The 24054-nt window shown below is 38.0% G+C and overlaps 1 protein-coding gene across 2 annotated transcripts in view; it reads left to right on the top strand.

Moving 5' to 3' along the window:
- CRIM1 (cysteine rich transmembrane BMP regulator 1) overlaps positions 1-24054 on the top strand; it is a 176742-nt gene that overhangs the window by 43605 nt on the left and 109083 nt on the right. The window contains exon 3 of one of the 2 annotated variants that reach the window (XM_066315931.1): positions 11437-11536. The exons of the other annotated variant lie outside the window; for it this stretch is intronic. Coding sequence (XP_066172028.1) covers positions 11488-11536 — 49 coding nt within the window. The 5' untranslated portion in view covers positions 11437-11487. The remainder of the gene's footprint in view (positions 1-11436; positions 11537-24054) is intronic. 2 annotated transcript variants of the gene reach the window in all.

Raw genomic sequence — 24054 nt, 5'->3', positions numbered from 1 at the left:
CTTTAGAAAAGCAGCATTTCATGAATTTTATCAGTAAAACAAACAAAAGTCCAGATGATGAGCATTTGGGAGTTACTTGCTTAGTCCTAATTGAATTTGTTTTGGCATTGACAAGAAATTGGTCTTATTCCAGTGTATGTGAAAACCTATGAAAGAAAATTACAATAGCCGTCTATAAGTTGAAGTATCTTTTCATGCTTTCCTAGCACATTCAAGTATTCAGGAGGTTCTAATAACTGTCTTGAACAGGAAATGTGCTATGCATGATGAAGGCAAGCAAGGGTGACGTTGTGCCTGGGAGTGTGACTAATAAACACTGCAGGTCAGAGCAGCACTTCCTGCAGTCAGTTGCTCAGCAAAATGTTCGGATTAAAGTGTTTTTGTGAGGCTTTTCCGGTGGAGATTTTGCACATTGTATGTATACTTGAGGGAGGAATCCTGTGCTTTGTAGCTCTTCTTCCCTTTGATATTTGCATTGACTTGGTGATCAGTAGTCTCCTCATTGTTTTCATTGGCTGTAATTTACTGCAGCAATTCTTCATACTTGCTTTATTAAGTAGGTGATGGGATACTGTATAGGTGGTTCATGAGTAATACCGTGTTAAGCAAGGTAGGAAGGAAGGGTGGCAAAACCAGTGAGTTTATTTTTATGATGTTGACGATTGTTCACATTGCACTTTAGGAATACTGAGTAATTAACACTTGCGTAACACAGACTTATTGACATAATAAAGCAGGGCTTCAATTGCACCAGAAGCTGAAATAGAGGTATTGGAGAGCAGCATAAGTATGATGAAGGGCAATGCTAAATGCTAGAATGTTGAATGCTGGAGCACCAGTACACTGGGATACTATGTCCTGTTAAAAGAGTTGATTTTTGAATTGCAGTCAGTTCTGGAAGTGGTAGGATATGCATTAATGCTTCCAAATGATTGAGTTGTGCAAGAAATAAAGTATATTATATATGTCCAGAGAAGCCAGGAGTTTCTGACTGTGTTGTTCATATTTTGGAGGGAGGCAAAAGAGAAAGAAACTTTATCATTATGGAGGGGGAGGGGAGACTAAAAACTGATTATTTAATGAACAACAGACTGAAAGTCTGTTGGGGTACAGCTGAAAGGGCGTGCTGTAATTAGGTCATTTGATGACCTGGAATAAAAGATCTTCCCTGAAGCTCTGCTGAGAGTCAAGGTTTTCATTTTCCTTCCTTCATTAGTTTTTTCTCTTTCCAAATATATACATATATATACAATATACATAGCATCTATTAATACTGAGATATCAAAATAGGCATTTTGAGTCTGGTAAATCATAATTATTTCCTGTATCCTACATTTTATTATCAGTCTCTTGTAGCAATCTCTGCACAGAGAAGTAAATGCAGGTTTTTGCAATTTCAGAGCTCTTTTTTTTTTAAAGCCAACATGTTTCAGTGTGTGTATCAGTCATATTTTTAGGATGTGAAAGAACAGTTTATGCTGTTAAAACTTTCTGACTTGGACTGTAACATAGTCAGATCTAGCAGTAGCTTACAGGAAAATAACATTCTGGAAACTGCGTCATTCAAGGAAATTTGGCATTTTATTTTTACTGTCCTTAACATTTAGTTTTTCATGCAATTGCATGCTCATTAATTATAAATTCCTACTTCTCTGGTTTCTTAAGATGTTAATCGATAGTGCATCTTAAAATTGCACTCCAATTCTTAGTTTCTAAATTTTTAGGAGGATATTTGTGAATGGAAGCAGAAATATTTTCAGCACCAAGTGGAATATTTTTCAGAGGACAAGCCAAGATACAGTGGAGGAAATGCTTAGTACTCATTTTAAGGATTCTCCTGCTAAGTTGCAAATCATGTCAGTTCGTACTGCGCTGCAGTACAAATGTGGAGAATATAGTGCTGCCTATAACAGGTTTAACTCTGAAATAGTTGAAATTAACGAAAGCCAGGCACCTATTTCTTGGATATTACTCCTAAAAAAGGGGGAACTTTTATATTTGGAATAGTAGTTCCAATAGGGTTATTAATTATGCCTCATCTCCTACATAATTTTAGTTCATAAAATTCAGCATACTTCTAGGTTACAGCATTTTCTGACACTAGATTCTTGTATTTTAAGCTAGAAGATACCATTCAATCTGACCTCCAGTTTAAAATGACAGCTATAATTTTAGCCAGTGAAACTTAATTGAAAAGATTGATAGCAAGATTACTCATATGCAATAACCAGTGAAAATACTGAAATGCAGTAAGTCAAACTGCATACCACAAGAACTCACGTCTGCTTGGTGAAATGTTAACATTAATGGTTTAGAATCAGAATTATCTATTCTGTCTGGCAGCATTTTTCTTTCCAATCAGGCAGTTTTCACAGGCTTACTGAATCATGGTAAGCTTTTCCAAATCCCCATCTAGACCTTGAGAAGATCCTGCTGTCTTTTCCACATCTGTGGCTGGTTTGTTCACCTGTTGTGTGCCTTCTTAGGGGTCTCCTGTGCACTGGGATCCTGGCCTGCCGTATCTCTCTACCTGTCTGTTGTCTCATCCTGAGACTAGCAGCTTCCCCTGGCTGGGTATGGTTAGCTGCCTCCAGGAAAAGGGCCACGTTGTCTTCCATAAGATCTCACCTGAAAGAGTTCAACATGCTGGGCACAGCAAACATGCAGTCTTCTCTACCAAATGCTGAGTGTTTGTTTAATTGAAGAATAATATACTCAGCACTGAGTACTATAAATGTGCCCCTGGGTGAGCAGAGCACTGCCCTGGGGATACCCCTGCACGTTCTGGTACCTGACTTTGATACAAGAAGAGCATAGTTGTCTTAAGGAGCACTTGACAGGTCAATCCTTTCTCTCCTTTCAGATGTGTCTGTATGGGAACCAGGCAGGATTCCACAGTGACCACGGTCTGCCTTGGATTGCTGCAGTGGCCCCACAGCCCTGCAGCTTATGGTTCACCACAGGGTAGTTGCTCTGTGGTGAACCATAGGAAGTCTGGCTTGAGACCATTGCCAACTGCTGTTTCCAGTGCTGGTACAGCTCCAGAGGCAGGAGAGAGGCAGGGTTCTACAACTAGTAAGGCCAAGGAAATGACATAAATCTAAAAGTCAGTTATCTAAAATAAACCTCATCTTTTCCCATTGCGACTTTTCACTAAGGCTTTGTAATAATAACCCATTCCCAAGTGTTGTATTTCTAAAAGACATTTTAATTCCACAAGGAATTAGCATCTTCAGCCAAACCTTGAACTTTCCCTGCGATTATTAAATATGAGCTGAACTCCTTGCCAGTCTCTCCAATGCTGAGGACTAAGTTCTTTTTTTGAGGCATACTCATCCATTCTGGTCTCCTGCCCTGTCATCTATCATACTGTTTCAAAGTGCATACTTTGCATACAGCTGGTTTGTGTTGAAAGCTTAATTTTATCGAAATTTAGTTGATGTGACTGGTCAGGAATCTTGAATTACAGAAGATAACAACTTAATATTACATCATCAGCATAGCCTTGTGCTGTAGTCATATGCTCATGAATAGTTCTTTGACTTTATTTTACCTACTGTATGTATTAAGAACCAATATTTATTTGTTGCTGTGAGGTGGTGTAATCAAGTATAGCAGTTAAATAGCTTGATCAATGTGGCTAGCAATAAAGACAGGTTGCATTTGATACTGTGTTTTGAAGTGGTGTTGCTCTTTTGATTTTTCAAGGGGCATTGCCATAATGTAAGCCTGGATATATTAAGGGTTATGCAGATTTAAAAACTTATTTTTTTCTGTTCAACTTGTATAAAAAGTAAGTGCGGGATACCAACAAGTGTGTAACTGCAAAGAGTCAGTGGAAATCTGGTTAGCATGAAGGATAGCATTGGAAATGTAGCAATGTCAAGTTTTGTGTTTAGTATCTTAGCAAGAGCTTAATAAGGTTCTAGGGATAATGACACTGTGGGACATCTGAGGGTGGCAGCTGTAGAGTGACCATTTTGTGAGAGTGACCATTGTCCTTCAGCCTTGCTATTTAATTGTTATCTTTTCTGTTTTTTCCCTAAGTTATGATTATGGAGAGACAGAAGTAATGTATCTGAATAGTTATGCTACTTGAATTTTCATTACTTGATTATTAAGCAGGTCATTTTAAATACAGATACATTTTAAAATATAGATGTTTTTGCATGGCAGTGAGCCAAACCTTGCCTTCGGTGTTGGTGTTAGATATGCGTTCTGCTTGTTTTTATTTCAACTTGCTCTTAGTGCACAGCTCTTTCTTTTTTTAATCAGTTCTAGAACCTTACTCATGATAACTAGCTTGTGCTCTTAGGAAAAGGTTCCTAGATGTGTTTGTAACTTTTTTAGAATTAGAAAAGTTCGTTCTACCTTCTTCAGTCTGTTTAATGTATAAAGAGAAGTGTTATGGTTATTTTTATTATAATTCTGTAACAGGAGAAAATATCCCATTGAATGGGGTACATACATGGATTTTAAAGAGGAAGGTGTAGAACATCTAGAACCTGTAAGCTAAAACTTAGGGGAAAAGAATCATTAATGTTAAGGCTGGTTAAACTTTAAATTCGTATTTGTCCTATCACAATTTTAAAGTCAAGCTCTGGATATCTTTCTAAAAAGATTCATAGGGTTCATTAGAGACAATAGCTGCATTTTGGTTTGTTTTGGTGGGATGGTATGTGAGTATTACAAAAGTCAATTAGTATAATACTGATCCTCCCACTTGATATTGAAATAGTTTGGGGATGCATATGTGCGAATGATTACAAAATTTATTTGAATGGAGTGTAAAGCAGGGGAGAAATGCTCTACACTAGTAAAGAGAGAGTTGTCCGGACTAGTTAACATGGATTCACCATGGTGAAGTCACCCTTGACCAGCTCAGTGACCTTTTATAATGATACGACTGGCTTAGTAGACTAGGAGAACAGTGGACAGTTGCCTACCTTGGCTTCAGTAAGGCTTTTGGCACTGCCTCCGATAAGGTCCTTATAGGGAAGCAGATGAAGTAGGGGCTGGGTGAGCAGACAGTGAGGTAAAAACTGGCTGGGTAGCCAGGTCCACAGAGTGGTGGTGAGTAGTTTAAAGCCTAGCTGGAGTCTGGCAGCTAGTGGTCTATCCAGGAGTGAGTACTGGAACCAGTCCTGTTGAACATCTTCATAAATTATTTGGATGATGGGGCAAATTCGTTGATGATACAGAACTGGGTGGACTGGCTGGCACACCAGAAGGTCGCACTGCTATCCATAAGGACCCTAACAGCCTGGAGAAATGGGCTGGCAGGATCAACAAGGTGAGTGCCAAGTCCTGCATTTGAAGAGGAAAACCCCCAGACAACACCAATATGTGCTGGGGGCTGCCCAGCTGGAAAGCAGCTTGGCAGAGCTGTCTGGGTGAGCATGGGCCAGCTCTGAGCCCTTGCAGCAAAGAAGGCTGATGGTATCTTGGGGCTGCAATTAGAGTGTTGCCTCAGGTGAAGGGAGTTGATCCTTTCCCATTACTCAAGCCTGATGAGGCTGTACCTGGAGTATTGTGTCCAGCTCTAGGCTTCCCAAGAGAGCTGTGGCCATAGCAGAGTCCTCATAAAAGAGGACAAGGATGTTAAAGGATTACTGACTAGAGCATGTCTCTCATGATGAAAGGCCTGAGAAAGCAAAGGCTGCTCTGCTTGTAGAGGAGGAGGCTCAGGAGTGGTCTCTACAATTATTACCTGAAGGCATGGTGTACAGTAGACAGAGCCAGGCTCACTCCAGTGGTTTCCAGTCACAGGACCAGAGAAATGATCACACACTGAAACACAGGAGCTTCCCTCTGAACATCAGGAAACACTTTTTTATTGTGAGTGACCAAGTGCTGGCAAAAGTTAAACCAAAGTCTTAATCCTTAGAGATATGCAGAGGCCATCTAGATGTGATCCTGGGCAGCTTGCTCAGGATGGCCCTGCTTGAGTAGATCTGGTCCTTGTGTATTTCTGTCTTCCTGATTAAAATAAAATAATACGACTGACTTTGTTCTATTGAAGAAAAAAAAAATTTAAAAATGAAAAGACTGCTTGCAAGGGCTTTTATGTTCTCTTTCACACAATTGTAAACTTCAGCATAGGTCTTCAAGGAAGAGGATGAGTGATATATCTATTGCTTGACTGAAAAAAAATTTAGTGTTTACTGCAGGGAAAACTTTCTAGTGAAGGCACGTAAGACAGGAAGGCACTGGCTGGATCATACTGTTCTTCCCTTTGAACAGAGAGACTAATCATTGTTGTCAATGCAACTTTTAAAATAAAGCCTTAAGGGTTTTGTTTCTTTAAAACAATTGTACAGCAGTAGAAATAACATCACAATTATCACAATTTCTGAATTGGAACTAAATATTTGAATTTATTCTTCTGTATTCTTAGTATGCTTCCATCTTAGTATCTTCAAACTGCAAGGGTTCTAATATGTAGAAAATGTAAAAGCTGCATTCTACGATAAATTATTGCTTTAATAGTTGTGTTACAATGCCAAAATATTGCAAGAAAGTGATCATTTTCCATGTAACTTTCATGTATTTTTTTAAAGGTTATTGCAGTCTCTTGCCCTAAAACCTTGCATGAGGAACATATAATTATTAGAGTGCAACTTGATTTTCATAAAATTACCATTCAGATGTGGAAGAAAATTGACTCTTGGTAGTGTGTCTCACCTTGCATACAACATCCAGATTTTAATTTCATAATTCAATTGAGACATTCCTTTCTTGTTTCAGAACTCTAGAAGAATTAACCATGAAGTCATGACAAATCCAGTCTTTAAAACAAAACGTTTGAAAATATAGATGAACGTTTTCTCTGCATGTATCTTTTGAGGGAGGAAAAAGTCCAACAAATGTTGACATCTGAAATTAATTTCTCCAAGAAAGTTTGTTGCAAGCAAATACAGAGTAACAGCAAGAGCTTTTTTGTTGTTCTGCTTTCAGGGTTTTGTACCTCTCTGCCTGCCGCTTTTCATAAGTGTCCTACTTTGCCTCAGCAATCTTTTGGTGTTTTTCTGGTTCACCGAAAGTGCTACAGAGTTTAGCGTTTTAACAGGGTCAAAATACTGTCTTGTACAGTAGACTAAACCCTAATTTTCTGTTTTTATAGTGATAGCTGCTTTAAATTCAACAAGCTGAAAGATACTGTAGAGTTTTTTAGACTGTTCTCTACTTCCCCATTAAGTGTATAATCATTGAATTCATGGAGCTAGTTTAAAGCTAAGAAAGTATTGAAAAACGACAGTATTTCTATTTTTCAGAATGCTTTTCATGTCATGCTGACTTGTTCCGGTAAGAGACCTTCAGCAGGACAAAAATCATGTTTTATTGTGTGAGAATTTCCTTTGGCATCATGTTTCCGAACTTTCATCTCTAAGGCCTCATTGAGGAAGGTGTGAAAATCAAGTTGTACTTGCTCACTTTTTACATTTGCTGCTTGCAGTATAGCCTTAAAGGATATCCTGAAGTTATCATCTGCCACTAGTCGGTATTATGAGGTTGGCAAAACTTCTTCACTTAGTGAGGGCACTTGAACTTACTTCTCTGCCTGAAGTAGAAGGCCTTCGAAAAACAGCCCTGTAGAAGAGTCATAAAGAGTTTAAAGCTGTCCTCTCAACTAGCAGTTGCAGCAGTTTAAACTACCTGATGACTAATGGTGAGTGCTTCCAGCTTGAAGAGTTCCTCTCCTCCACTGGATGAACAGCTCCTCTCAGCCCTCTTCCAGCTATCTGTCCAAATCAGCCTCTTCTGTTCCCTCCTGCAATGTCTCTTCTACACTGCAGCTCTTACCTTCTCCTTTACACTCCTGTACATGGCACAAACAAAGTTCATAAATAAAAAATATATCTTTTCTCGCATCTAGTTTACTAGTTTACTTAGTACAGTCTCTAGTTTACTTAGAACAGTCTCTTTCATAGCAGACTGTGTATGGTGTCTAGCCTCACAGCAGCATCTCTTTAAGCCTTGGTATAGTTATTAGCATATAAAAACATAAGTTTAGTGTAAAAATTACTCATAATACTCATAATGAGCAACTGATTAAACTGTTCCTTTCTAGAGTGCTTTGTCCTTGCATCACCTATTTTGTCCTTGCATCACCTATTTTGTCCTTGCATCACCTATTTTGTCCTTGCATCACCTATTTTACCAGCCCAGTCTATTTTACCATGTCTGTTCAAAGAAAAACTCAGAAAACCTATACATATATAGTGATACATCTGTTCTTTTAAGGAGTTGAAGATTTTACTGGGCTGTATGGATTAGGATAGTTTCTGGTAGGTGTAATTGTGATACATTCTGCACATGTTTTAGTGTGTCAAAAGTATGGATATGTTGCCTTGTGGTTAACAGGGAAAGTGGGGAAGATGATCCAGGTCACCAAAGGTCTGAAATGCCTGTGCAGATATCCAGACTTGTCCATAGCATAATGTCAGGATGGGGAAGTTGGGTTTGTAGTTCAGATACTTCAGCTGGATGCCTCAAGTTGAGCAAGTCTAGGTGATACAAAGCTCCTTTTCATTGTTAGAAAAGCTTGAGCTGTGTTTTATGTTTTTCTGCCTCTTTTTGCATCTTCCATGGCACCTGCACTAGGCAAAGAAAGATGCATGGTATGTAATTAACAACTAAACATATGGTGGTTGCCAACTATTCTAAAAGACAAAAGACTATTGAATTAAAAAAAATAAATTACAACAAGCAAACAAAAAAAACCCTCAAATCCCCCACCCAGCCCATCCCTCTGAAAAACCAATTCAAACCCAACAACAAAGAAAGCACCTTTTCTACTTTTCTGTCCCTCAGGTTACTAGATAATGGCAACAATCAAATATTGGCTTTATTCTTTCTTATCCTTACATTTTAAGAGTTTATTTTTCTGTATTTTAAACTCTGTCCTTATTTGACTGGAATTGGCAACCAGTTTAAAACCTCTCAGGTAGAGGTGCTAGCAGATTGCATAAGCTTGAGAAATTCAAATAAAAAAGTACTAACTTGCTTTTAGCACTGGCAAGAAATGCCAATATTGCTTCTCTGATCTCGATTCCTTGAAGAAATCAGTGTTGACATTGCTGAAATGTAATTTTTTTTTCTCCTTAATAGAAAATACTGGTGCCGAAATACAAGGAGTTCTGGGTTAAAGAGCTAAGTTTGCCAGCTAGAAGCAACCAAAATAAAATTTCAGTGGGGAATGATAAAAAGTGTTAGTTGCAATTTCTAATGATGAAATGTAATCTGAAGATTACAGAGTTTTACTGCTACCTTATTTTGTTGTTTTGTGAGGATTTTTTTTCCCTCTATATAGTCTTTCAACATAATGCACTTTTTATTTTAAATCTTTGAGCAATGTCTATGGCACTTGTGGTTTGGTTTCAAAGAAAACCAGACGTGCATCTGAAATGTGTTTGAAATTCAGAGTTTAAGGGCAGTGTGTTGAATGGGCTTGCAGACCTAATGATTGGGTGGTAAACAATAGAAACAGGCTATTTTAAGACTTTTTTTTTAATGGAATAGGCCGATGCTGCTTTTAAAAAAACAAGTTATATTAAAAATCTTTTCTCTTGACATTTCCAAGAAGTGAAGGGTTTCCATTTGCAAAAGAAAGTAACAGCTGTGGTCTGTCTGGACCTGAAGAAAAGGTTGGGGGCCTGTAACAGGCAAGTGTGTAAGTACTGCATTGGTCTCTGGAGAACATGAAGCACATATTTATCACTGTTCCCAGTGTTATATTATCTGTACTTTCTGCAGATGAAAGGGCAAGATTAATGCCACAAGTAGATAAAATAGGAGGAAATTAGCAAAAGCCAAGTAAAGTGGGGGAAAAAATTCTTAACAGGGGTCAGTGCTAAATCAAAATAAACCTGATAAATTGCAGTGAAGAAAACTTAACTTTTGCTCAGAAGTAATAGATATTTATATATATAAAGTAAAATTACTCAGGTGATTGCTCAGGCTAATTCAGGGTAGGAGAGACAGATGAACCTTCTGTTCTGGAAAGGTTGAAATGAGCCTTTTGAAGTGAAGGCTGGATCCAAGGTACTTGTTGTGCTTGACAATCTGTTTCACATTCACCTTTTCTGGTGACAGTATGTGCAGATCTCAAATGGAGGATACCCAGGCACTTGAGAAACACTCCAGCCAGAGTGCTGTAAGCCCAGCTGCTTGCAGATGTACCAGGGATCCTGCCTGGCAGGGGAAATTGCCACTTCCAGAGGGCAGTTGTTTTTCTGGAATAGATTAGACATCGTGCAGTTACAAATGCCTTCATTCTGCCTCCTGTTTCTCTCGTATTTTACAATCGCCTGTTTGTTGGATCTGAGAGATAATTAAGTAATTAAAAAGATTAATTGGTTTCATAACTGAATTTGCATTCCAGGGATTCTGGAATTGCAGGAAGCTATTCATGCAAAAAATGCCTTTGTGTTAGTTCTAAATAGCTCTATAAATGTGAGACCTTATTGGTTTTATGGCTGTAGCCTTTAAACAAATAACTCATCTGTCCTCAACATGATTAATTATTTTAAACATCTAGGGTGAGATTGATTGTCGAAGGTGATTAAGATGTTTTTATATAATAATTTTTCAATACAGGATTTACAACTTAATTAAGATGTTGCTAGCCAGCTGTCATTTACATGGAAGAAAATATTCTCTTTGTATACATGTTTAATTAACAGTAGTTTTAGGTAATAGATCCATTGAAGGCTTACATTGTAGCACAGACAAAAAAGATGAGTAGTTGAGTTCATACTTTTTTGTGTTTACACCAAATGTTATAAACAAACTCATAAGTTCCTTGTCATAGAGCTTATATGGGCAATTTCATCTGTTTTTTATTAATATTGATAGATCTCAAGGCCCAGACTTGCTGTAATGGGTGTCACTTTGTGGCGCAGTGTAATCCTCTATAATTTTTTTCTGATGTAATAGGAATTTGGAAATTGGAGAGGGGAAATATTTGCATAAACAAATACCACTTGGGTTTCCCCTAAGTCCCAGCTTTTTTCAGATAAAGCATGTGTACTTTTATTTTAGTTTTGCCCTAGATGACAATAAATAATTACAAAGACATCATTGTTTTGCTGTAGATTGACACATATGTGGAAATGTTAGTACATGAAATATGGATTTAATTTACTGGATGCAGGTTTCTCGTAATTTCTTCTAATTAGTTTGTATCTGTTGTTCATGAAGTTAATTTGTATGTAAACTGAATTTCTCATATAGCTGTTTATAGTCATGTTTCCAAAACTTTCTTTGGGATAAAATCTTCGATTTTATTAAAAACACACTAGACAACAGCTGCTAAGCTTGGGATATATGATTCGATTTCCTTTCAAGTTTCAGATACATTTCCTCAGAGTTTAGAATCCAGTGAGCTCATCTTCCTTAAATTCAGTTTTACATTTTGTTCCATTTTGTTTGTAGGTGCTCCCCCACTTCCCTGGTTGCACAGTGGGACTTTTCTCACTGCTGCTGATGCCCAGATGGTCTGCTTGCGGGAGGAGCAGCCTCAGCCGTTCCGTGGGTGAGTAGAGGCCATTGGGATGGAGGCCTGGACAGTAGTGCCTCTCCTCCTACTTGCCCCTATTCTCTTCTTGCCAGGCAGCCTGTGAATTCCCGTCCTACTCTACCTATTTGACATGCAGCATTTGCTTTTCCCTCCAGTTTACAAGCAGGGTGGAGTAGGTCTTTCAGGAAAGTTTTCTATCTGAAGAAAAGCTCTTAATAGCCTCCCAGTCATGTGGCAGCTCCTGGTTAGTCTGTTAACTGCAGTGAGAAAGAAGCATCCATTCCCATGGGCCTCTCAGTGTCTGTGATTCCTTCCCTCAGAAATCTTGGTCATAAAGCTAAAAGACCACAAAGTGTTACAGGTCATGACTTGAATGTACTATGGTTCTTCCACTGTTTCTTCTTCTTCTTCATCGTCATCAATCTGTAAATCTGTCCAGATGAAATCTGGAGTCCTGCTTTGTTAGGAGTGGTAGAGACATGCAGGACTGCTGCTTAGCAATGGATGTGGGAAGAGCCAACAAAAGTTCTTTTTTTTTTTTTAAGTTTGATTTGTTGTGGTTTTTTTTTTTTTTTACAATAGGGCTCCTGTAACCTGTATGTTTTTGAAGGCATGTTTTGGCCTAGCTAAAAGAAAATCGTAGGTTAAAACTATATATATATTCAATTCTACTTCTTTTTAAAGACCAATTTCTTATCTTTTGCCTGAAGTAGTTCAACAAGATACTTAAGCACTGATCATGAAGTTTTTCATGTTGGTTGGAAGTGGTGCTTTGAAATGGTGCTTGATTCAACAAGTTAGACAAGCTTTTTCAAACTATCAAGGTTTTGCTTTCCTTAAATGGTGGGATTAAGTCACCTTCACGCTGATCACTACTTTTTTAGCTAGTAGCTTCATTTGGGATTTGCATAATGCTGTCTTTAAAATAAACCAATGTAATTCAAAAGCTATATAATAGCTGTTAGCACTAAACGAGCATCTGAAAGGTTCATCTACTCAAGATTTAGTGACAATAATCTGTTAAAGCATTTAGTAAATGAGTGCTTGAGTTCGTGGACCAGCACTAGATAGTAATTTGTGGTGACTGCAAAGCTACCTAAATGAGAGTCTAAAGAAGATGGTGGTAAAAGGACCATTGCCATTCCTTAGCATCTTCCATTACTTAAAATAAGCACCTCTCATCTACAAAAGATGTGTAAGCAAGCAAAGTAGAGTTAGAGGAGGCTTCTGAAGTAAATGTATTTTGAAGTGGGGAAGGCTTTCATGGTACCTGCATAAGTATTTTTTTACCTTATACGAAGATGATTTCATCTTTTTTAAGTCAAGATTATTTATTAGAATCTCAGTTCATTTGCCTAATTAAATAGTACTCAACTTTAGGCACTCAGCATTTAAGGTGAGTACTGTTTTGTAGAATTCCATGTTATATACAAGGCTGTGGTCAAGTAAAGTAGACTAAGTAAATCCTTATTCAGGGCAATTTAAGGAATGTTAAATTTGGAATAAGAACCATTGTTTACAAAATGAAATTAACTTTACTATGATAATTTGGAACTTTTCTCATTTCAAGTTGTTGTCGATATGAAAAACTTTGAGAAATTTTGTCTTCATTTTCTTGAAACATTTTATGACTGATGTTTCTTTACTGCTGTCTTGATCTTGATTGTACATTACTTCTTGTTATCCTTTACTTTTTCCCTGTACTTTATTTTGACAGGAAAAATTCTTCCAGAAAAATATTAGTTAACATGTACTGATTGAACTGTTGTCCAGTCCAGTGTTAAGTAATGTATTGCTGCTGTTGTGTTATTGTTAGAAAGTATAGGAGGTTAAAAAAAAAAATCAGTTATGATATCATCTAAGGTGGTTAATCACAACAGATACTATGTGGAGATTCTTGTGTCTTATTTCAATGAGTTCTGCAGACAGCTGTAGCACTGTTTTATGCATTAAAATATGAGTGGTGGTGGTGTTAAGTAGTAAGAGTGGCTAAGTGGTGACTTATATTTTTGAGCTCGTTTTTTACATGTCTTAATCAACCCTAATACAAAGTAGAGACTAAGCACTATCTGTATTCAAATGACTATCATAATTTTTATCAGTCTTTTTGGTTGATATTAGTGATTCTAGCTAATTGACTTGGGGAGGGATGGGATATTAAAACTGACATGGTCAATGCGCATATACCACATTGGCATAGTGAATGTAAGTATTTGGTGTCTGTGGAAGGAATCATCTCTGTGTTAAGTGTCTGATGAGAAGATTTTTAGAATTCCATTGCACAATTATGTCCCTTTGCTCTGTGTGGAAAGATCTTTGAAGAATGAAGTTACATACTACACGTTTGTCTTGAAAACTTTTTTTGCCATTAGAATGAAGGCTGAACGTGGTACGAAAATTGCCTTTGCATGTATTTTTAATCCCACCATAAAGAACTGATCAGAGGGAGAAATGGTAGGTGTTGTGCCTGTGTTTAACTGCAGTGTTTGATTTCTTAGCCAGAGACAGGAGAGATTTCTGTTGTAGAGAAACCCATAGTGGGCAGGTGGCCAAAGCTGCTTTGGCTTGCTGAGACACCACTGAGGAGCAGGATGCTGACCGAGTCCAGCTCGGGATTGTTTGGGATGTAAGTGAGCAAGCAGCCCTGCCAGCTTTCCCTCTGCTCCGTGCACAGCCACGGTGCCAGCTGCCTGCAGCAGTGGTGTGGGCAGGCAGGCGCCTTCCCTGGCACTGCCTGCAGGTAGGGATCTGAACCGTGGAGTTAATCCTCTTCTGTTTACTCTGCCTCGCACCAAGGGAGAATTTTCACATTTGCTGTGTCACTGAATAAAAGCCATTTACACAGTATGATACTCCTTCTCAACTTTATCACCTCTTCTACCCCTTTGAACTTCTCCCAGACTAGGTTTTTGCACGTCTGATGGTAAATGTTCTTGGTAACACAAGACCTTTTTTTGATATTGATTTGACCTTCAGGCAGAATTGTGTTGGTCTCCTCAGCTGCCCAGTTATACTGTCTGATATTCTAGTCCGCTCTGCATATTTCTTATCATCATTAAAAATCACAGTAGAAGTTAGTTTGAATGTTTCTTCTCCTACATGTACTTTTATGGACAAAGTGGATGAGTTCATCGCTTGTTTGGTTCTGGCAGCAACATCTAATGGAGAAAGCATATGCTTGGAGCAGGTGTGCAAAACGCAGCTGAGGGTTGCTTGTGGGGCGAAGGAGGCTTTGACCTGCTTGCAGGTTTGTTTTGATGTGTTCTCAATTCATGGCTTCCAGCATGTTTCTGAACACCACGCTCCGTGCCAGGCTGATCAAAACATTGACTTTTTTTCCATTAGCTGCATCTTTTATTTCTTAGCTTCCTGTGGCTTCTGTGGTGCTGCTGGTCCCACAGGAGGTCAAGCCAGGGAAGTTCGCACAAGGAATGCCTGCAGTCAGTGCCAGTGATTCTCTCTATGCAGTTTTCCTTGTTTGAAGAACAGGATTTTTCTCAGTCTTTGCTGTGTTCTTCTGCAGTTGTGCCATTCCTCACGATCTATCAGACATAATTAACTCTTCCCAGATTTGTGGTACCCCTGAGCAACTCTTCTGTCTCCAGACAAAACTGTTTCTTTTTCCTTTACTTTTAGCCACTTCAGTGGTGCTGCCCGAGGGAGGCATTCTTGGTGTTCTCTGTAGGCCCAGGGCTGTAGCAAGCACCTTTTCTTTTGAATACTGTAGAGTTTCTTTGATTGATCTTGATATGTGTTTCTGGTAGCTCTTTTTTTATCCCAGTGATATTTATGCTTCTGATTTACTGTTAACAATAATAGGACAAAAATCCACTAATACATTGCATAATTATTATCAGTAGCAGAAGATTTATGAATAATATTGTGGTAAAATCAATTATGATTTTAATGAGTGGGTTTTCCATAATGTCATAATGTTCTGGGTGGGGTTTTTTTGTTGTTGTTGATGCATGTGTGTACATCTGTATAAACATAAATTAAACCTACAGACCATCTGACTAAAATTTCATAGTGTGATGCAGCACTGTTTCATAACCTATCTAAAGTGGCCCATTGCTTCTGTACCATTTCAAAGAATACCTGCATATATTTCCAACATTATGCATAGTTCAGCATGGTCAGAAATAACTGGCATAAATCAGTATGCTGGTGAGAAAAATAGACTAGAAATGGTAATGGAATAGAGGTGGTGTCTGTTTTGTTTTTCCCAATGTTTAATGGTCTTAAATCAGTAATATAGCAATTGCTTTTTTTGTTGATGTTATTGTAATCAATGGTATTTAACTTCATCCATTGTAGAATAATATTAAGGCAGGCTTCTTTACAGGTAATGAAGCTACTGTGTGGTGATGCTGAAGGGGTTGTATATCCAAGATTAAATAACTTTGTTATAAACTAGAGGCATTTCCAGTTCTCTGAACCTTTGTTTGTACAAACAGATTGTCAATTTTATTGATCAACATTTTTGTCACTCCGAACAACATTTAATAATTTCTTTCTTTTCTTCCATCCCTGTAATATAGAATAAAATATTAGATGTTAGTTTGTATGTAACATTTGTTTACAGCTTGAATGAGTTAAAAATTCTTGTTACAAAAATTTCAATTTCACTTGATATTAAGATGGTGACTTCTGGTATGAGCTTGGCAACTCTGTTCAAGTAGGCTGATTTGGTTGTTCCCATATCCATAGAAACTCTGGCAGTGTCTGTGGGATGTGTATAGCCTCTGTTACTGGACACAACAAAGGAATAACATACACATGGTGTAACATCCAGCCAATTATTTCAGGTCTGTGTACTCATTCTGCTGTTTGCTTGTTTAGTATTACAGAAGGTATTTCCATACATTTTTCTTCTCTAATAAAAACTTTGTTTTTACTGTCTGATATTAGGGAACAGCCCTTCTTAGTTAGCGTCCTTGTCTATTGCATTTTTACTTTTGTAAATTGCTGTGCTTTATACTTCACTGGATTATGTATTTTGCTTCTGCGTTCATACATGTGTGTAGTTGCTTCCATTATATCATGCCTGGTACAGTAATTAAACCTATACTGTAATGGGGAGGGTGCATTTTGTCTTAAAGCAGTCTCTTTCCTTTTCAGTGCTACAAATTAGTTTTCTTGAAATTTGATGCAATTATGTTGAAAGCTCCATTTTTAATTTGTAAGGATCTCATTTATGAGCACTGCTTCTCTATGTATTCTCTTCTTACTGCCTTTTTTTTCTTGAGTCAGCAATGAGTCTTTAACTGGCAGATTTGGGCTGGAACCAACAAGAAACTACTTTAAAAAAAAAAGGTAAAAAGGAATCCCAGCAGACAGCAAATGACACAATTCTTAGTGTTTGTCGCCAGCTAGGAATGTAAACTAGGATGTTTCTACTTGTTAGGGTGTGACTGTCTGCATGTGTTTACTCCTCTGCCATATGATCTCTGAAGGCAAGCTTGTGATGTAAAGTCCTTACAATTAACTAACTTTTACTTTTTTAAGAGCGCAGTGTTTATTCCACCACTGATGGAATACCTCAGGCGCAGTATGTAGTCTTAACGACCTAGTTTTGTTTGTCATAGTTATGGCTTTTTTCCTGTCAATAAGAAGTTCATCAGGTTTTAATTTCACATCATTTTGTGCTGTTCTGTGAAAATGTCTTTGTATGAAAACTGTAGTTGACTTTCACTGTTTTATTGCTGATGTTCTGCTGACATTTTGAGAAGAGTAAATGTACAGTTGCAGGCTTGATTTCTCTGGAAGTTTGCTGCTAAACCACCAGGGCAATTATAAGGTACTTACTTAAAGCGTAACATTTTAACACATTTTTCTCTGAAAGCATGGTCCATATGTGTAAGCACAATGAATAACTTTGCTAGCATGGTACTGATGAAGTCAGCAGAACCAGCAGCAACTAAAGTTACCTGAATTTTGGTGGGTTAGGCCATTAGGGCACTCTTGTGGTTATTTTTTGGTACAGCTGTGCTGTGTGTAGCAAACACGCAAATAACTGGGTGTTTGGTTCTCGGTGTGTTAGTGACTAGATCAGAACCCTGTTTGATATCATGTTTCAGGTACAAATTTAGTATTACTAGCCTCTCAGTTATATTATTATCTGCAAAAGATATTTCAACAATTATTGGGTTCTGTCTGTCTGTTCTTTATCAAATCTTTCAAGCTAAGGATGAGTTTTTGTGCTTCTGCCCTGATCAATGCTGTACTCTTCTGCATTCTTGGTGGCATTTCCTATGTGAGAGAGGTAAGGGAGGGAGCAAATTACAACTAGTGTTGAGATAGTTTTAGTGATTTGAAATATTTTTGTTGCTGAACTTTAAACGTGTAAATTGAAGTGCTTTCTGCTATGTCTGCTTCTGGATGATTCAAAACCAACATAAAAACAACAAAGTGCAATCCCAGAGCAAATAATTGGTTTAGATTTTTTTTTCTTTAAGGGTTTTGTATTAAGTACATTTTAATGTTCCTTTAAAAAAAACCCAAAAAACAAAAAAACAAAACAAAAACAAACAAAAAACCCACAAAAAAACAAACAAACAAAAAAACCCAACTCTGAAGAACTCTAGCTCAGATTTGACTTTAACATTGATGATTTTTGTACTTGGAGATTACCAGTAAGGAATCTGTATTCATTATATGCTTTCTTTTACCAGCTGTCTCTAGATTTTTGATATGACATTATCTGTCAAAATAGACAGTGCTTGTAGTTGGCCAGGATATAAACCATTCAAAAAATGTTTGCAAAAGTTCAGTAGAGATTTCAGAAAAAACTTTTCCATCAGTGGACTTTTGGACATGAGAAGGCAAGGGAGGATTTCATAAAGTCTTGTAACTCTGTATTGTCAGGTGTAAGGATTGAAAGCAAGAACAGATTTTGGGCTCTTTCTTCTCCCCTCAAATTTGGACAGTGCATTGGAAGAAGGTTGTTTGAATTAAATAGGGAATAGTGATGGGATCTGAAGAAGGAGGGCTTGGCAATTAAACATGATCTGAATGGATGATGGGGGAAAGAGGGGAATTTAGAAAGGCAGAACTAGAACACCCAGGAGAGTGGTAAGGGCTGATTTTTGAAGAGGAGGTGGGGAAGGAAGATATGCAAAGGTTTGTGATTTTGTACTTTCACTCTCTGCAGTTCAAGCTCGGAATAATTGACAGGTTTCATGTATTTACCATTTACTTACCAAGTTATTTAGGTTTTGAGTCACTGTAATGTTGGTCCAGATAGAAATTCATGACTTCCCCTGCCTTACTTCCTTATTATTGTTGGAAAACATTTCCAAGCATTGTAAGTCTATGGTGAATCTAATAAATATCCTTCGTTTTTATGAATTAATACAACTCCAAATGATGCATTTATTTTTAGGATAGAATGCAAATTTGCAACTTTCTAAATGGAGTGTTGTCTCACAAATCCTTAAATTCATGTGTTACAGGTGGAGTTACATCAAAAGGGTCTGTAAATGTATCTTGTATTTTATGTTTTTAATAGTCTTCCAGTTGTTGTCATGGAGTAAAATGTTTCTGCATTTAATTATTTACTAGGCAACAGTAGTGGGGCTTGGAAATGCATAAACTAATGTGGATAGAGTTGGTTTGGAAATGGAGTTGTTAGGGAAAACATTCTGCTGAAAGAAAATATGATATTTAACTAAATTCTAATTCTCTTTGAATATCTCAGAATAATCAGTAAGGGTTGATCTCTTTAAGAGCTGTACTTAAGGGTGGATGAAGCTGTGTGCATTCACTAAGATACTATCTTACAAGTTGTTACCTTGTGCTGATATAAAATGAGAAATAAATGCTTTTCTCTATAGCAGCTTGTATGGGACTCGTGTTTTGGATTTGTGATGAAATAGTTTTGCTAACATACTGGTGTTTTAGGAATTGCTAAACAGTGTTAATGTGGAGTTGAGGCCTTTTGTGCTTCTCATGCTGCCCCAGCAGCCAATTGTCTGGGGGTGCCAAAGCAGATGGGAGGGGACACGGCTGGGACGGCTGACCCCAACTGCACCATACCACATCGTGCTCAGCAAACAAAGCTTGGGGAGAAGGGCAGAGGTGTGTCTTCTCTGGGACTGGCTGAAGTTCAGTAGGTTGGCTGTTGATGGGCAATTGTGGGATTTTTGCATTATTTGTAGTGGTTTTGTTTTTCTTTGAGTAGTTTTATTTTTCTTTTTTTTATTACTCCTTTTTCCTTATTAAGCTATCTTTATCTCAACCCATGAATTTTTGCACTCCTGCCCTTCCAGTTCTCTCCCCATCCCAGTTGTGGGTGGGCAGTGAGCCAGCAGCAGTGTGGTACTTGAACTGGGATTAAACCATGACATAAACCTTTAAAAATTAACTGAAGTTTTCAAAATGAAGTCTTGAAAAGCTTGACTGATTGTCTGCTGAATGTCTTCAGTTAATATGAAGTAGTAATCTAGAGACTCACATGCTTTCAAGATTTGCCAGTGGCATGTTGTGTAGATTTCTCTATATGTGCTTTTAGGGATTGCTTGCTTATTTGGAGCCTTTACCATATTTATGTTAGGTTTGACATTTTGCTTCTCTATTTCACTTTGACTTCTTCTGTAATCTAAAGTATTACAGAAACTAATTGTTTGATACTACTGCTCATGAAGTTGAATCACTGTAGTGAAGTTGAGGCTGCAGTGAGTCTCTTACTGTTGAAATTTTTCTACTCCACACATTCATGTTGTAAGATGATGTAGGAGTGTTGTTTAGTATGCTTATTGTTTGGTTTTAATATACAGGATTCTGGTGCCTGTCAGTATATCCTCAGTATGTTTTCTTTTGAAGTCCAAGCAGTATTTATTTTCTCTTTAAAAATAAAATTTAAAAAAGATTTTGACTTTAAAAGGAGAGAAAAAAACACTCCAGTATTCTTATTTCTCAGTGGTGCATTCACCATTTAGTCTTGCTTAGTATACAGATCTGAATTTAATCTATGTATAAAGATACAAATATATTAATACACTAGTTACATTGTAATGAATATTCTAATAATGTTTAAATATATAATATATAAAGAAAAAGTACTTGAAATCTCTAAAAGACACAGAGGTATTAAAAATTTACCAAAATAATTTCCATTTTGCACCACTGTAAAATAGATCATTATTTTTACCTAACTGTAATAGGATAGTGTTATTGAAGCACAAAAGCTATGTAGCTATAGCATCTGAGCCTTGTTAGCATAACAAATGTCACCCACTTAATGTTGGCCACTGTACAACTTTATTTTCAGATGATTACTACAGTGATATGTTTTGTAATAATAACTGCATCCACAATTGGAGCATCTGTGTGGCTGGTATTACAGGGCAAACACAGAGCTGTGGCTATGGGCACAAATGCAAGTGCATTTGTTTTATTCCAGTGTTTGTCACAACCAAGTGGGGTTTTTTTTTTGGTTGTTTTTTTGGTTGTTTTTTTGTTGGGTTTTTTTTTCTTTTCTTTTTTTTTTTTTTTTGTTTGTTTGTTTGTTTGTGTTTTGGTTTTTTTTAGGCAAAGGCTTTGTAGTGGAAATGGGAATTATTTCTTATTGAAAATCCTGAAAATCATCATCCATTCAGATCATGAAACTCTTAATGTTGAGTTCTTAGAAGAAGAGAAAATGTTACTTCAGGCTAGTCATTTATGTAAACACAGTGTAGGTGTAAATAATACGTGTCTGCCAAGTTACTCTGTGTGGTCATTTTGATTTACCACAACATGCATGGTAAACCTCTATGTAATCAGAAGTTTGTGATAGCTGAACTGCGGTTGTTAGTGAGGGTGGGTGTGTTCAGATGAAGAATGTAGCCTGTTGTATCCAAGTTTGGTAAATTGGGACTGGCCTCTTACTTGAGGAGTATAAACATGGATGCGGTCTTTATAGACTCTCTATAAACGTGGCTGTGGTCTTTTCTGGAGAAGAGTGGATAAGTCTGAAGAGGGGCTGCAGTGAGTGAAGATGCAGGACATGATAACCCCTAGACTGTGTCACCCTCTTGGGTGTTGGGCTTTTTGCTTGGAAACAAATGAGCTTCTAGGACAACTTAAATTTATGTTAAATATTTAGGGACAAATTAGTCTCGGAGTTGAGGGCAAGAGTACTATTGTTTCTGCTCAGCTGTTGTTCTATACAGCACACCCCCTGCACACCATCCTCCAGTACTAGAAATAGCAGTGCTGAGATGAGAGGGAAGGTTGTCATATCTCACCCTAATGCTTCTGGCACTATCCCCTTATGTCAGATTAAGTCAGTAAATTATTGAAGAACATATGTTAACTCTAGGAGGCATATTAGCGTGTATATGGCTGTCTCAACTAATGAATTAATCTAAGTTCAGAGTTAATATTTAGATCAAGGGCAGAAAAGAGTATCTGATCTGACTCTGTGGAGATTATATTGCATAGCAAAACTGTGAAGGGTGGATGACAAAATACTCGTTAGGATTGTTTCCTTCAAAGCCCAAACAAGCCAAAGTTCCTTTTAAAAATATTAAATACTTCTCTACAAACAGAGCAGTAAATGTAATGAAGTACTCTGCAAATTACCTATAGCAGTCAAATTCTGAATAAAGGAGAAGTTGAATTCAGGTCACAGTTTAAGAGATGAGGAGTGCATAAACTCCCCACCACAGTAGCAATTTGTGGACAAAATTAATTTCTATTTTTTGCAGTGCATAAGCCTGTGCTACTCCTGAACGTTTGAGCAGCTTCAGGAGACATAACTGAGATAGATGGAGGATCTATCCATAAGCTGAATCCAAGGTTGAAAATACATGTCTTTGAACTTTGTTTTGTCGCATCTGTTGGTCATAAACTTCTCGCTCCAAAGTAAAATAATTAAAAAATTTAAAGTTTATACTATGCTAAATAGCCTCACTATTTAGCTATTTTACTATTTATACTGTACTAAAATGCCCCACTGGGGCAGTATGTTACTAGTTGTAGAAGTTGTTTTGACCGCGGAAGAAACTGATCGGGGCCGAACCGTGGCTGTGGTGGGCAGGAGCGGGGCCAGGGGCTGCCGGGGCCGGGAGGAGGATGCCGAGCCCGCCGTGTGCCCTGCCGGCGGCGCCCAGCCGCAGCCCGGGCTGCGGGAGCAGCGCTGCCAGCCCGCACATCTTCCCTGCTGCTGCACAGCCTCGGCATCCCTCCTTGCCAGTGCCGTGCCTCGGCAGGAGCTGGGGAACACCGTCTACAGCCAGGAGACTTTTTGTTCTGTCTAAAGAAAAGGGAGAAGGGACTTCGATGCTCTCCAGCGGTCTCGTTTTTGGCCGCAGAGATGTAGGTAGGTGCTGCACCAAGGTGCACAGCGGAAGGATGAGAAGCATCAGACATCAGCTGCAACGAAGACATGGTGGGACGTGGGAGGGATAAACCTCCCCGAGAGGAAGTGGAATTGCCAACCTCAGGGTTATCTGAACTCATCCGGATCTGGGCAGCTGACTAGTATTAGAGTCGGGGAGCAGAGCAGATGACCTTACGATGTCCAGTTAGAATTACTCTGCAGGTGGCAGACTTGAAAGTGGTAGATACTCACCAGAAATGGTAAAAGGTCTCAGACTTGCCTTGAAAGTTCTGAAAGTACTTGCTATGGGGAAGATGCTCAGGAATTTGACTTAGTGGCATCATTCTTGGGAGCAGCTCTGGACTGCTTGTTACCTGAAAGGGTTTGTTTTTTCTCGATATGATGTCAGTTGGAACAGATAACTTCTGTGAGACATGAGTGCATCAGAAGATGATACTTATGAGACATTAATATATTAAATAACCTGATTGGTTTAGCTGCCGTCTCTATCTGTCTCCTAGATCTTTATTGCTAGGATGCATTTGAGATAGCTTGCAAATTTACTCCATAGAGCTCACCCTGCTGGGGCAGTGTTTGTCTCTTCTTTTTCAGAAGCAGCTCTCTTCTCAAAAAATTGTTTGGGAGTGGTTAACCAAAATGAGTTTTCTTCCATTCTTGTTTCATTCTGTTCAGAATAGCATGATTCTAGAAAACTCTGTTAACTGGATATGGGTCTATAGCCTACAGTGTAATGGCTAATTCAGAGAAGAGAAATGGATACATCATGCTTTGGTCTAGACTGAATTTTGCCGACTGAGAACTGAATGAACTGAAGTTTCTTTTCAAAACACGGATTCACAACTACTTGCCAGTGATTAACTAGTAAATATGCGTCTGTATTACCTTTTTTTCAGCTGAATCTAGCCAAGGATGACTGCCCAGATGCAGTTTTTCTATTAAAGAAAAACTTGTCCATTTTTTTCTTGAACACTCAATTTTTAGCAGCTTTAAAGCATTTTCAGATACATACTAAAGAGATGAGATTTTGTTTGGTTAGAGTGGAGTGGTTTGTTTTTTTTTGTAGCACCTAAGAATCCTGACTGTAAAAAGGATCACGTGTTACACAAAGCATGATGTCACATGCAGAACAGGTTCCCCTGTGCTTGTGAGGAACCTGTGTTGGTAAAAAGGATGGTAAACTGGGGAGTGAAACAATCAAAATAGCTTG

Source organism: Sylvia atricapilla, chromosome 3 (assembly GCF_009819655.1).
Source record: "Sylvia atricapilla isolate bSylAtr1 chromosome 3, bSylAtr1.pri, whole genome shotgun sequence".
Classification (NCBI taxonomy): domain Eukaryota; kingdom Metazoa; phylum Chordata; class Aves; order Passeriformes; family Sylviidae; genus Sylvia; species Sylvia atricapilla.
This window is presented reverse-complemented; position numbering and strand designations above follow the sequence as displayed.